The 15,562-nt window shown below is 32.9% G+C and overlaps 1 protein-coding gene across 1 annotated transcript in view; it reads right to left on the minus strand.

Moving 5' to 3' along the window:
- Positions 1–1,652: 1,652 nt before the first annotated feature.
- The window catches only part of LOC145296705 (uncharacterized), a 52,683-nt gene continuing 38,773 nt past the window's right edge, over positions 1,653–15,562 (minus strand). The window contains exons 12-15 of the mRNA XM_080142681.1: positions 12,302–12,429; positions 11,080–11,212; positions 4,329–4,444; positions 1,653–2,223 (exon numbers count right to left, since the gene is read on the minus strand). Coding sequence (XP_079998807.1) covers positions 1,738–2,223; positions 4,329–4,444; positions 11,080–11,212; positions 12,302–12,429 — 863 coding nt within the window. The 3' untranslated portion in view covers positions 1,653–1,737. The remainder of the gene's footprint in view (positions 2,224–4,328; positions 4,445–11,079; positions 11,213–12,301; positions 12,430–15,562) is intronic.

The following is a 15,562-nucleotide window of genomic DNA, read 5'->3' on the forward strand; positions in this document are numbered from 1 at the left end:
CTTTTGAACTCTGTCAAGTCAAGATAAGCTCCTTCTAGCAGCCCCTGCCCAGATGTGGAAACAATGCTCCATCCTTAGACGTACCTGGCTCTTATATAGATAGAGAATTGCATCAGCAGTGAGATATCTACTGGATCGATAGAAGGATCCCACCATTTTTCCAGCGACCTTGGCAATGGATTTGATGTATATGTTCCATTTTAAATTAGGTGTAAAGGTCAAGCCCAGAAGCTTATCAAAACATAGAGCCTCCCCAAGATGAGAGCCATTCATTTCAATTGATGCCAGATGGGGATCAGAACATTAATGATGTAAATAAAAAAGCTTGGTTTTAGATGCATTAAAGGTAACCAGCCACTTTTTCCCCTATTGCACTACATGGTCAAAATCAGAGGAGAGAGAATCAGAGAGAACTTGATGGTTTACGGCGTTTTATGTGCTGCCATAAATGTCGTCAGCATAAATGTCTACAAATGATCTAAGGATGTGATTTGGAAGATCATTGATGTAGATCAGGAAGAGAGTTTGACCCAGGATGGACCCCTGAGGGACTCCAGCAATAATACTATGAGCTTCTGATTTCTGCCCATCAACCACTACTCATGAACCTATCAGAGAGAAATGATTTAATAATTGAAAAGACATTTCTATCTATATCATAGCTGGAGATCTTGTGAAGTAGACCATTATGCCATACCTTATCAAATGCCATAGATATGTAAAATTGCTCTAGAAAGGAAGCCTTTGTCAAGAGATTTGCTAATCCTATAAGATATAACCGTAAGCACATCTGCTGCAGGTCTCGCAGAACGGAAACCATATTGCATGTCACTAAGAAGGTTATTTTTGCTGAGGTGGTTGACTACTTCTCTATTTAACACTGATTCCAGTAACTGGTATTGGGAAGCAATTCTCCTTAAGACAATGCTTAAACAGCTTTGTAAGTCTGGTTGAAGCTTTTTCAGCATTATAATTGGAATGCCGTCAGGGCCAGTTTTTGATTAGCTTGGCAACATGAAGTACAGATATTTGTATGTCGCATAGCATGTTTTCTGATACAGGAGGAAATATGGGAGGAGGGGCAGCCTTGGTTGTATTGGGTAGAATTAGCTGCAAAGTTCTTGGCAAAAAGTTTGGCTTTGTCTGATGCTGACAAGATTACCTCAGATCCATTAATAATAGTTGGGATAGAGCACACGCTTTTGTTCAGGATGCTGTTTGCTATTTGCCAAAACTGGTGGGAACCTAGCCACTGCTCAGTCACTTTGCACTTGCGTTCTTCATTACTCTTTTAAAAATACTTGTAATCTGTCCTCTGCATTCCAGTACTGACCAATCAGTTTCTTGAATTTGTGATTAACCAAGAAATTTTGAACCACCTTGAAACAATGATCTACTTAGTTTCTCAATTATCTGCTTTTGGTGCAATTGCAAAATTAAGATTGCATGTATTTTTATATTTTTTAACGGCTTCACTTTTGGATTCCTTTTGAGAAAGGGAGGACTTCCCAAAATCTTACACCATGCTAGATATTCCTATAATTATTTAGCAGTAAGTTTTTCACCATTTCATTTTTTTTCTGCATTGCTATCAACCTTCATAAATATCCCCATTCTATTTTTACAAAAATGTTGATCAAATAAAAAAATCATTGCAAAGATATTGCGTCTTTATTGAAATACTAGAAAAATAAAAATGTCAGAATAATATATTTTCAATTTAGTTTAGAAAATATTTCATTGAATTTTTTTACAAAGTTTTAGAAATGGTTGCTTCATTTCATCCAATTTCAGGAAAATTGATTTTTTGATTTCACAGCTGGAAAGTTGATTGACCTGATCAGTCATTGAAGTTAACAGTTCAAGTGCTAATGCAATATGAAATTTGTCAGGTGGCGAGGATACCGTCACATTCTCCGAGGTCATGTTCCTAGGATCCACTTCTGCTACCAGGGTTCTTTCACTCAGATTGAACTCAACAGTTTGGTCACCTGAATTTTCAATTTCGTCATTTTTATTACGTTTCTTTTTCATTGGATGAAATGTGAAAGTATGTTGACTAAAAATCTTGATAAGTTCAACCAAAAACAACTGGATTTTTTCCATGTTGAGGAAACTGACAACATTTAAAAGGATGTTCATCACTGAGAATATTTGATGGATAAGCAGGAGGACCAACATTGGGTGAATTTTGGAAAGAACTTCCGACGACAAAAGGAATGTCTGAAAAGAAAAAAAAAGATAGAAAATTATTAAAATTTGAAATATTCACATCTCTTAGTAATTTGTAAATTTAAATAATTAATACAACACAAAATTTAGTGCTTGTTTACATTGGTGAATTTTTAAATCAACGCATTTCAGGTGAAAACATTATTACATACTTACATGTCATGAAGAAAATAGTATAAATTCCAAACAATGAAAGATGATCCCATAGAAAAATAATTACAAGTAAAAATAGAATTTATTGAATTATCAAGTTTTATCATATCTTTTAATATGGAAGACTTGTGCAGCCAATTCAGTATAGCAAACAAGAGATATAACCCTTAATTTAAATTTAACTAAATTAATGGTCCAACATTTTCAAACTAAACGAAATTGTAGATAATTTTTCATCAAAAAATACATCTAGCACATATTCTACTGGATCATTTTTTGCAAATTTAAAAATTTATACTAATTTTGCCATAACATGTAAGCACATAATGTTTTCACCTGAAATGCGTTAGTTAGAACAACAATTTAAACAAGCCCCTCCCCCCCCCAAATAAATAAACAAACATTTATTTGTGTAAAATCAACAAAGTTTTGACAATAATTCTTTTTCTTCTTCATTAGAAAAGTACAGTCTGTGATTCTTCTTCAATCTTTGATATTTTCAAACATTCCCAACTAGGCCGAATGTGTGAATTGCATGAAATAAATTAATGAAGTTTTTTTTTATTTAATGCAAACAGAATTGAAATTTCTAAGTTTAGAAAGAATTTAAAAAAGTTTTTTTTTTTAAACAAATAAATATTTAATTGAACAATTATTTTCATCTTGAGTTTTATCTACACCGTTTCGGTTGATGCAACCTCCAACCTTCGTCAGGTGTTAAAGTCGCCATTTTTTGCCAAAAAAAAAAAAAAGAGGGTAGCTCTGCCCAATAAAGTTTTGAATTTTTGGATCAAGTTGGAAGTAAGCTTACACGAATTATAAAGATAATTTAATGATCAGGGAAACCTAAAGGATGTAATTTTTAACATATGATTAAATTTTTAATTAAGTCCGACAACAAATTATAAGTTCTTAGAAATATAATATTTACGATAAATCTTTGTTCATTTTTTTTTTTAAAATCTGCGTTGTACTGGATTTCTAAGCTTTACAAAGTTCAATTCAAATTTAAACAACGCTTACCTAAAAGAAAAAAAAAACTTCACTGAACCATTCACATCTCTGTATTTTTTTCTTTTATTATTTTTTTTTTTTACTCTTCTCTACTCCAAACCAGGCATATTACTATTGAGGCAAAAGAGGCTACAGTGATTTGGGACCAAATTTATAAGAGGCATCTTAAGTGGGGAGTTGTGCCGCAAAATGTTCGTTCACAATGCATTTGAGTTTCTGCATTTGACTACAAATGACGAAACAAGGGAGCAGGAAGGGAATTCCGAAGGCAAGCAGCCCGAAGAAAAAAATCTATTAGAATAAGAAGTTACCAGCATTTAAATCAGTTCTAGATAAAAGTTTATGTTTGACAGAAGCATCTCACAAAGCCAAACTCTTTGCCAAGGAATTTGCATCAAACTCAAGCCTATAGGATCAGGACCATCAACCTCCTGAATTTCTTCTCGAAAATAATCCAAGCGATATCCACATATCTGTTCGTAATGTTACCACACTCATCAAGAATCTATATGATGTACATACCCGTGATGGAAAGAAAATATTTTACACTGAAAATCATGTAAATTAATAAAGCAGTTGTATTTTTATATATATATATATATATATATATATATATATATATATTAAAAAAATCAAATTTTATAGCAACAATCTCGTGGCACCATCTAGAAAATAATCTGAAGGAACAAGGGCGATAACTCCAAATGATTAAAATTTTTGTAAGATTTTTTTTTCTTTTTTTTCAACCCTATGTGATCAGGACCACCTACTTCTTGAATTTCTGCCAAAGATCGAAAATAATCTGAGTGACATCCACATATCTGTTTAGGATGTTGTCACACTGATCAAGAACCTCAATGCCGACAAAGCAAAGAAATAAAAAACAAACCAAAAAAAATTCTTCAATAAAAATTAAATCTTTAACTCACCTTAATCATCGCAAAAATATTATCAAAAACAAATTGAGCGATGCTGGTTTCTAAGCCAACTTGCAAGAGAACCACATCAAGAAACAATTGCAATAAACCAACGTAGCTTTTTAAAACTGGAAGAAAAAAAAAAACATACAAGAAATATTTGGTGCTTGTTGAAAATTGCTCTGACATGAATAAAACAAAAATCTCATCAATCTCCATTGCCTTACAAAAATATTTTCCTTTTTTAAAATAAAAAAATAAATGACTGAAGAAAATAAGTGGTTATAGTCAGCTAACATACTTCCTAATTCTTTGCAGAGTGCTACCGGAAGCGGTGACAAAACAAATCAGTTCCTTCGCTTTTATTATTCTTCAGTATTTCTGTTGTGAAACGATTTATTGACATAAAATATGTGAAAAGGATATTATTGAAAAATATACAATAAAAATTGACAAAATTATACAGAAAAATAACACAATTAGTTTTTATTTGCACTTTTAAATACAAAATAAAAAAAAATTAGTTTTTATTTGAAAAGTCTAGCAGTTCTGGGGAAGAAACTATTCACCATTAGAATACTTGTAAAACAGGCAGAGGGATGCAACATTTCGTCGATGGGACAGAGGTTGAAGCTTAGATGACAGTTCAGGACTTATCAGGTTAGCGACTCTCTTTTGAACTCTGTCCAGGAGTGAAAGACTAGCAGCAGATACACCAGCCCAAATGTGACAATACTCCATACATGGGCGAATGGTGGCCTTGTAAAGGTATAGGATACTTTCAGGCATAAGTAACTTTATTTCTTTGCAAAAGCCTTGACAATGCTCTTGATGTGTCTGTTCCAACTCATGCTCCCTGTGAACACTAAGACGAGGAGTTTGAACAAAGTACTTTCAGGTAATGTATCTTTAGCCATAGCTATTGGTAACTGAGAAAGTTTCTTGTAATTATTAAACGAAACGAGCTTAGTCTTGGCAGCATTGAACGTTACCATCTATTTTTTACCCCATTCCACTACAGACTGGAGGTCTTCCTCTAGGATTTCCACAACTTCCTTAGATATGTGTTCATTCATTTTCTCCTCATGCTTGTTATAGAGCATGGTGTCGTCAGCAAATATACCCATCTCAGAGACTATTTCATCAAGGAAGTCATTTATGAATATTAGGAATACTAAAGGTCCAAGGATCGACCTCTGAGGTACACCCGCATTTATATCATATTGTTTATACGTACATCATAAAAAAAACATATCCAATACATGGTTTAAAATTGAAATACAAACTGCTCATTTCAACTTGCTGATATATATTTACTTTTTTTCACGCCCAAATTTAATTCATTTCTTCAAATAATTTAATATTAAATCTTTCTTACCTTTCTTTCGATAGCTATATTGGTAGGAGACGCGGCTGGAGCGCTAAATGATTTGATTCTTACTGATGACACTCAAGCTCTTTGATTTTTAAAACTTAAAATTAGTACTGTATATTAGGTACAATATAATATTCAATATAGAATTGGCTCTGTAATAATGAATACAAAATCTGCATGAATTAAAATATATTTAAGCATATTTTATGACCCGGCAAGATCAAGCGCCTTCTGCTAGTTATATATATCAATTGTCTAATTGTCTAAAATTAAAGTTATATATATATATATCAATTGTCTAAAAATGTTACATTATAGTGATGGAAATAATGAAAAATTATAAACAGACATGTATTGATATTAAAGCCAACTTGCAAAAGAATCATATCATGAAATAAGTGTGATAAACCAACGTAGCTTTTTTAAAACATACAAGAAATATTGGTGTTTGTTCAAAACTGCTCCTACATGAATAAAAGAAATATAAACAATGATCTGTACGATGTACATACTCGTGATGGAAAGAAAATATCTTGCACTGAAAATCATGTAAATTGATCAAGTAGTTTTCTTTTTATATAAAAAAATGAAATTTTAGGGCTTAACTACGAATGATGATTAAACGTTTGCTCATCATTTGTAGTTAAGCTCTAAAATTTCATTTTAGCTGCAAAACAATGTGAAGGAACAAGGGAGATAACTCCAAATGAATAAATTTTTGCAAGATTTTTTTTCTTTTTAAATAATATGACAAAATTTTGGAATAACAACATTATTCAAAATGATTAAAACCTTTGTGATATATATATATATATATATATATATATATATATATATATATATGTATATATATATATGTATTGGGTTGGCAACTAAGTTCTTACCGTTTTTTAAATATATTGTGTTTTGAAAATTTAATTATTATGTTTTATTTATTTTGGTTTAAGTTATTTCAATTTATTTATTTTCAGATCATCAAAATGAGAAAAAGTTATGAAAACAAATGAAGAATAAATCATTGATTAAATAGTTTTTAGTTCTTATTTTACTTTAAAAAATGTAGATTTAAAAACAGCAAGAACTTAGTTGTCAACCTTATATATATATATATATATATATATATATACATACACTATGGTAGAATATTTGAAAGGCAACAAACATAAAAACAAAAAACAAAAAAAAACCCAGATTATTTCAGAATAAGCCTTATACATCTTTGTATTCCCATTAATTGCTTAAAAATGATTTTCTTTAGAAAAATAATACTTGATCAATTTATGTGATTTTTGATGTATGCTATTTTCTTTCTGTCATGGGTACATACATTTTTTTTCTTCATTTTTTTTTTATATGTGAACAGTTTTGGACAAGCAACAAAAGATTTAATCAAAACTGAAATCAATTCATTCATGTACAGACATATAATAGGGAGGTAATAATGTACAGACATATAATAGGGAGGTAATAATGTACAGACATATAATAGGGAGGTAATAATGTACAGACATATAATAGGGAGGTAATAATGTACAGACATATAATAGGGAGGTAAAAAATGTACAGACATATAATAGGGAGGTAAAAATGTACAGACATATAATAGGGAGGTAATAATGTACAGACATATAATAGGGAGGTAATAATGTACAGACATATAATAGGGAGGTAATAATGTACAGACATATAATAGGGAGGTAAAAAATGTACAGACATATAATAGGGAGGTAAAAATGTACAGACATATAATAGGGAGGTAATAATGTACAGACATATAATAGGGAGGTAAAAATGTACAGACATATAATAGGGAGGTAATAATGTACAGACATATAATAGGGAGGTAAAAATGTACAGACATATAATAGGGAGATAATAATGTACAGACATATAATAGGGAGGTAAAAAATGTACAGACATATAATAGGGAGGTAAAAATGTACAGACATATAATAGGGAGGTAAAAATGTACAGACATAGGGAGGTAAAAATGTACAGACATAGGGAGGTAAAAATGTACAGACATATAATAGGGAGGTAAAAATGTACAGACATATAATAGGGAGGTAATAATTTAAAGACATATAATAGGGAGGTAATAATGTACAGACATATAATAGGGAGGTAAAAATGTACAGACATATAATAGGGAGGTAAAAATGTACAGACATAGGGAGGTAAAAGCAAGAACATAAGTTATGTTCTTTTTATCGCATCCTCATCAAGGGTATATAAGATGTGCAAATACATTGGCTACAATATGGGTCAAGTAGTGAATCTCTACAATGAATAGAACCGAAAGTTAACACGAAAAGTGTGACTTTCAACTTTTCCATCACCTTGTTCTTGACTTAGATATTCCCAAATTAAATCAGTTCTAAGTTTTTGACTACAAGTAATATTTTGATTAAATACCTTAGCATTATATTATACGTAGCACTATGTATAGTTATCATATTTTGTTTAATGTTTGTTTTAAATACTTACATGCATTAGATGGCTTTTATAAATTGACTTCAAAACTAACCTATATCTTTTTTTTTTTTAATTCAATTTTCAACCCAAACAAGGCACAGTGCCACTTTGAAGTAGGGGATTCCTATCGGAGACATAAGTTGCAAGGATATTATGAAGGGAGCTGAGCAGCAAGATATCTGTTCACATTACACTTGAACTTCTGCATGTCAGTACAGTTGGGAAAGCAGAATCCCAGAAGGGAGTTCCAAAGTCTAGCAGTTCTGGGGAAGAAACTATTGGAGTAGAAGGCTTTTTTTTTTTTTTTTTTTTTTTTTAGATTTCTTACATCTAGTGGAATGTAGCTGCTTCGGTTGGGTTTGTCGGGGGTATTTAGTTAGTTCAGGACCTATTAGGCTGGCAACTCTCTTTTGAACCCTGTCTAGGAGTGAAAAATAAGTAGCAGATAGACCAGCCAAAATATGACAACAGTATGCCATACATGGGCAAATGGTGGCCTTATAGGATGCTTTCAGGCGTAAGTAGCTTTCTAGCACGGTAGAGAGAGCCTACTTTCTTCACAGTAACCTAAGTAATGCCGTCAATGTATCTGTTCCAACTCATGCTCCCTGTGAACATTAAGCCGAGGAGTTTAAAAGAAGTACTTTCAGGTAATGTGTTTTTGACCATTGCTATTGATGGTAGAGAAGGTTTCTTGTAATTATTGAAGGAAACAAGCTTAGTCTTGGCAACATTGAATGTGACCATCCATTTTTGTCTCTATTCCACTACAGATTGGAGGTCTTCCTCTAGTGTTTCTGCCATTTCCTTAGATATGTGTACATTTGTTTTCCTCTCGTGCCTGTTATAGAGAGTGGTGTCATTAGCAAATATACCCATCTCAGAGACAATTTTATCAGGGAGATCATTTATGAATATTAGGTCCAATAAATATGAATAAAGGTCCAAGTATAGACCCCTGAGGTACACCTGCATTTATATCATATTGTTTAGATGTATGACCGTTGAGGGCAACCTGGATTCTTCTCTTACTTAAGGATTTAATTACGTTCTGTATTCTGTCAGTGATACCATATGATCTGATTTTCCTGAGAAGACCATCGTGCCATACCCTGTCAAAAGCCTTACATATATCTAAGGCTACCGCTCTACCCTAACCTACTTTGTCTAGTGAATGGTATATACGTTCAAAGATTACAGTTCAGATATCTGCTGTGGAATGGGCTGGCCTAAATCCATATTGTTGGTCGATTAGAAGTTAAGCAGCTGTAAGATGATGGACTCAAATATTTTGGTGAAAAGTGGGAGGACAGATTTTTATTTATCTTTTTCTCAAGTCCATCCTTATCACTGCCATCCATGTTTCTTTGGCCTTCCCCTATGAGCTAATCCAGCTAGTTTAACTGTGTCTACTAACTTAAGAACTTTCATCCATTCTTTCAATGTGGCCATACTATCAAAGTCTCCCTACACTATCCAAATTGAATCTTTTCTGAGCTCATCATTCAATACAATGTGAAAAAAATCGATGACAAAAAATGACGAGCTAAGCAACTATATACACTATTTCAAATGGGATATTATGTTCCTATTTTGTCCTATAAAATCCTTTGAATACTCCAAATTGAAATTTGAGGCATGTTTACTGATGTCGAATACCTATTGTTAAAATTTCATAAAAATTGACGCTATCTGAATTTTTATTAATATCTTTAACTCATTTCAACAAACAATTAAATTAATGTAAATATAGTTCACATTATCCACTCTTATGTCTCATGGGCGTGTTCCAAAATTCATAATGATTGGTTAATTAGTTTAGAAATTAATTCTCTATATACAAATGCATGAATAAACATACCTAATAGAGAATCAACAGAATTTACAACAAAACTGAGAAATTAATTCCCAGTTCATTTGTACTGATATGTAATCTATCCTGGGTTATGCGGGCATGTTGAAAATTGTGATTTTGCTGTGCAGGTTAGTTAGTGCAAAAACAGTTCAAAGGGTTAAGTTGTGACATATTTCAAATGCTGTAGCTAGAATCAACAATAGCACCTGAAATAGGTCATTTAGTTTGTGCGAAATAAAACATGGAAAAAAAGAAACAGAGAAAGATATCTTTTCGTTCGCTGATTTTTGGCAAAACACAAGAAAGCTTGAGTCAACAATGCGATGATTTCCCTCCAGTTCACTTGTAAATGAAATAAAATAATTTATGCCAGAAAATCAGAGTTATTTTTTCGTCTGAGATATTCATTGCAGAATTGACCAGTGACGGGAAGAATCACATCCCAAAGAAGACCAAGATAACAGAAAAAAGGTATGGTGAATTTTAGTATGTACATGCACACACACTACATGTATCACAATCACATACATAGACATGTAATAAGACACACATATTAATAATAATAATACCCCCCCCCCCACATGGAATGTTACAGTACAACTACATGATGATCTCCATGACCCCACTGTTCATGTGCCGATGTTTCCTATTCACCTTCATCGCTCATTCTGGCCATGTCATCTCTCGCACTGATGACTGCCAAGAGCATAAACTGAACCATTAACTGCCTTGAACGACACTTACTACTAAAATATCTTAACTTACGATCAGAAATCAAATGACTGGTCTTTTGTCTTAATCATTGCACCTCCTAATCAACAGAAACTGACTAACTTTCGCGTTCACCCTCTTATCTGTCTACCAACTATGAGGTGCTATTCTGTCTTGAGAGTTAAAAAATAATTTGGTAGACTCGTAGTTTTATTCATTTCATTTTTGAATAACTTTTGCTCTTTTGGTTAATCATTTCCTTACATTCTTCTCTAGGAATCGTGGCTGGGGGAGGGAGAAATCCATAATATCAGATATTAAGCAAAAATCAATTATTGTATACTAACCAGACAAATTGAGGAACGGTATAGATGGAAGAAAACCTGTATGGCACGGCACAATGAGTTGATTATTTTCAAGGAGGTGCATCAGAAACCGACAGATAAAAATTCCTTCAGTTGATAAAAGATTTGGAAGAAGCTGGAAAAACAGAAGTGAAAACATGGTCAAAAGATCAACGGAACCGCCCCCTTAAGTAAACATATCAGCAAATCTCCTCACTAACGTAATGTACTTGCAATAACCCTTATCCCTGAGTGGCTTCCGGGCCTTGATAAGTGGTGATCACTGTGTAAAAAAAAACAAAAACAAAAAAAAAAACAAAAAACAAAATGACAACAAAACTATACGACGACATCTCAAGCTAAAACTAAACAAAACTCTGGCATAAACTCCAAATGACATTTGCGTCAAGTTTACGTGTCGTAGAAGATTATCCCCTTTCTTCTAAAATAAAGATAGTGTGCTGGCTTGTCGTTTGGAATAAGTGAACTCTGAATAGTAGATTAATTTTTGGTGTACATTAATATTTTTCACTGATAAATAACTATATATCAGAAATTTTGCTATTATTTTACTTTTGAAAGCCATATTTCATTTGAGCATCAATAAAAATAAGCACGAATGGATGTGTAATGCGTGTCTTAAAGCAACTTCATGGTAATGCATATCAACTGTTTTGAGTCTTTTTTTAATACCAAATAAGGTCATTTTAGTAGCAGCTTGTATGTTTCAAGTTCCTTATATCTTCACATTCATGGTTTGGTTTTTGTATTTTTATGGCATATCAATCCTTTTTGGGTTATTTAGTACAGAATTTAGTTATTTTGTTTTGAGTTTTTTATATCTTCACATATTTATTTATGGTACAATAGAACCCTGGGATACGGCATTAAAAATTTATAACAAAATACAGTATATAATCAAATAACATTATAAATAACATAGTAAGGCTGGGCAAATATAACCAGGGGCTGGAAAAACATTGTATTCCACATTGTAACCTAAAAAAATTGATTTGCAGAGAACAAGATTGAGTTTTGCAAAGGGAAAGATACAAAAACATCAATGTTTGGTACATTTTAGGTCAAGAAGCCGGTACCTTTAGACAGCCTGATCTGGCAGCATTAGTGAGTGTACATGGTAAAATCATGAAAAAAGTTTTGTACTCACATTTTGAAGCTGTCTCAACGAACTGATTGATGGATACTAGGTGTGACATAGACTTACCTGTGAAAAGGCCACCGTAACACAATCGCGACTGAAGAGGATATAAGAAGGTAAAACCTCAATGACACTTGAGCAAAGTTCCTCATCGATACTTGTCAATTGGAGCAAATGAATTGTTTGCTGAACGTCTAAAATAGAAAATACAAATTATGGCTAATCAAACACGAAGCATATTTTGCGTATATTTTTTATTAGGTTGTCTGGAAAATTAGTGTCAAATTTTTAAAGGAAATGAAAAAAAAAAAAAAGGTATTATTTGGATTCATTGAACTACTGTTCTCATTTTAAGTGTCATTTTTGGAATGTTTTGGTTGATGGAACCTCCGACTATCTTCAGGTGTATTTTGTTGAACTCAGAAATCTGCAAGGAATTTCAAACAGAACCCTTTATTTACTAAGTAACCCCAAGTATAAAATTTAACACAATATGGGAACCATTAATCTCCTATATATAATAATTTGATTGCAAAAATTCCCCTCTGGACCAAATTACAGTAGGTTTGCAATAACAGATGCCACATACAAATTTATTATATCTAACCTTTTACCCACCATCTTACGTAACTTTTGAACGCCATTACAGACACATTTATTCGTTAAAATAAAATCCTATCTTACTTTCTATGAGCGACATCATCATGATTGCCAAGATCTATAGATGAAGTAGTTTGTATTTTCTGCTCTACCTGAAAAGTCTTCTCACTCTCTGGGTAAGGGCCAAGTAAATATATAACCATTATAACTATATTGACCTGACATCCCTATTAACTGGATTAAACAATAAGATACCTACAAGTACCATTGCACTTCACTATTTGAAAATAATGATTTCTCCCCAATAGCATTCCGCCTATTATCATTGGCTATGATCATGAAACTATTATTCTGGATTGTACACAAACATACAAAAAACAACCACCACAGCTCTTCATTAATATGGTCGATCAATCGCCAGACATTGTTTTAAACCATTTATACTCTGCTATCGTTATCTTACTTTACTTTACAGACTGATTTTTACATTTACTTACAAGTTACACATGCCATTACACAATATTAGGGGTGCACATTGTTACAACAAAAAAACAAAAACCTTGCAGTTTTCTTTATATCATACCCGGTTTCCGCGTCCTAAATTAACCGATGCTAGAATAAACTGATCTCTTTTTAAATCATTTATACTTTACCATCGTCGTTTTCCTGATGTTTAAAAAAATTAACCATAACATTTACTTAAAAGTTACACATGCCATTACACATTATTTCGATTAACATTATTTACACATTAACGTTCTACTAAATTGAACACGTAGTTTGTTACCATCACCAAGAAAAATATTGCGACAATATTTTTCTTGGTAATGGTTCAGTAGAACGTTATAATTGAAAACTAATCCCAACAATAAAAGTCGTAAAAAATTTTTTTATCGATGAGATTAACATGAAAAAAGAAAAAAAAAAAATGTAAATTGTGGAATTTACAGGGGGGGGGGTTCATAAATGTCTGTTGAATCTTTTAATAAAAGAGAGTTGTTGAAGCCCCTTACATTAAGGTGGCACTGAGCCTAGATTGGGGTGATTAGGCAAAAAAAAAAAAAGAAAAATTATTTTTCATTTTCGAAATCATAAAAACTATTACCTTTTAAATAAAACACATTTTCACTCTAAGCCTGAATTACGTCCAGATAAATTATCATTTTCATTACTTTTCACTCAGTTTGTATTTGACTACTTTTATGCCAATTTTTTTTACTTCCTTTGTCTGTCAAATAATTTACGCCACTAAATTACAAATTTCCCCTTTATTACATTGCCTACGGATATACTTATTTGTTTATATATTGGCTTTTTTTTTTTACTATAGTTGTTGTTTAATTCTATTTTCAGGACTCCTTTTCTACACTGCTCAGACATTAACTTTCTTTTTTTTTTAAGGTACTTTTTTTTACCTTACCACCAATTCACTGTTCTATGCACACGTGATAAAAAAGTGTACTTCTCTCCGCATGACACTGCCATCTCCAACCAATTTTTTTTTTTTGGTTTATATCTTTGAGGATAGGTATGCTGACAACATGTATCAAGGTTGAACTTGGGGCAAATACTTGGACATCACGCTACCTCACATCTTCAAAGTCGGCTTGAAAGTCAACACCAAAATGTACCTGGATGTGCTGAAGAATGTGGTGATCCCCTGGTGCAATCAGGTGGCTATGGGTAGACCATGGCTGTGGCAACAGGATTCAGTGCCGGCCCACAATTTCAAAGAGACTCAGGCTTGAGTTCAGAAGGAATGCTAGGACTTTGTACCCTTCTCTCACTGGCCCCATCCTTCACCGACTTGAACCCGCTGGTCTACTTCGTTTGTTCATATGTCAAGAACATCACCAACATGACCTCCCATAACACCAAAGCCAGCCTGATCACCGCCATCTGCCAAGTATTCGCCAAGCTTTTGCTGGCACTTGTGGAAAAGGCATGCTCCCCGTTCCAGACCCGTATCGAAGTAGTGATTGAGACTGATTTAATGATGCTTTACCATATGCCATTCACAGAAGAGATGTTGCGAGCCTGTCTCTGCTTTATCGTTATTTTCATGGCAAGTGCTCGTCTGAGCTCCTATCTATGGTCCCCCTCACCAAACTTTCACGAGAAACACTCGTCTAGCTGAAAACACTATCAATAATTTTCCCCACTCTTTATCTCTGCCTAAACCTAATCGTAGATTCCATGAACAAAGTTTCTTTCTTAGAACTGCACACCTGTGGAACTCTCTTCCTTTTGCCTGCTTTCCAGCTGACTATAATATGGTCGTCTTCAAATCCAACGTAGAGTTCTTGATGAGCCGTTCCCCTTAAGTAATCCAATTTACCAAATTTTCACTGCTAACACTGTACGCTTATTAACCCTTATCCTTGAGTGACCTCTGGGCCTTGATAAGTGGTGACTCCTTTGTAAAAAAAAAAAAGTACTAATGGTGATGGATTTTCATATATAAAGCCTTTCTGCCCATTCTTGGGTTGTGTCATTCTCAATAAATGTTCATTTGTTTGTCATATCTAGAGCAGCTCTAAATTTTGCAAACCCTTTCTGTACAGTTCCGTCAGTTGAATCGCTGGAAGCATTGAGATTTCACTTATCACTGTCAATCAATTATCCATATATATAAAACTAATTCACATTGTTTTTATGTTTTAGCTTTCAATATAACTATCATATATCCCAATTTAAGTATGAACAAGGATGCATTAGAATTCTGAA

The sequence above is a fragment of the Euprymna scolopes genome, chromosome 17 (genome assembly GCF_053919585.1).
Source record: "Euprymna scolopes isolate OS-2025 chromosome 17, ASM5391958v1, whole genome shotgun sequence".
NCBI lineage: Eukaryota > Metazoa > Mollusca > Cephalopoda > Sepiida > Sepiolidae > Euprymna > Euprymna scolopes.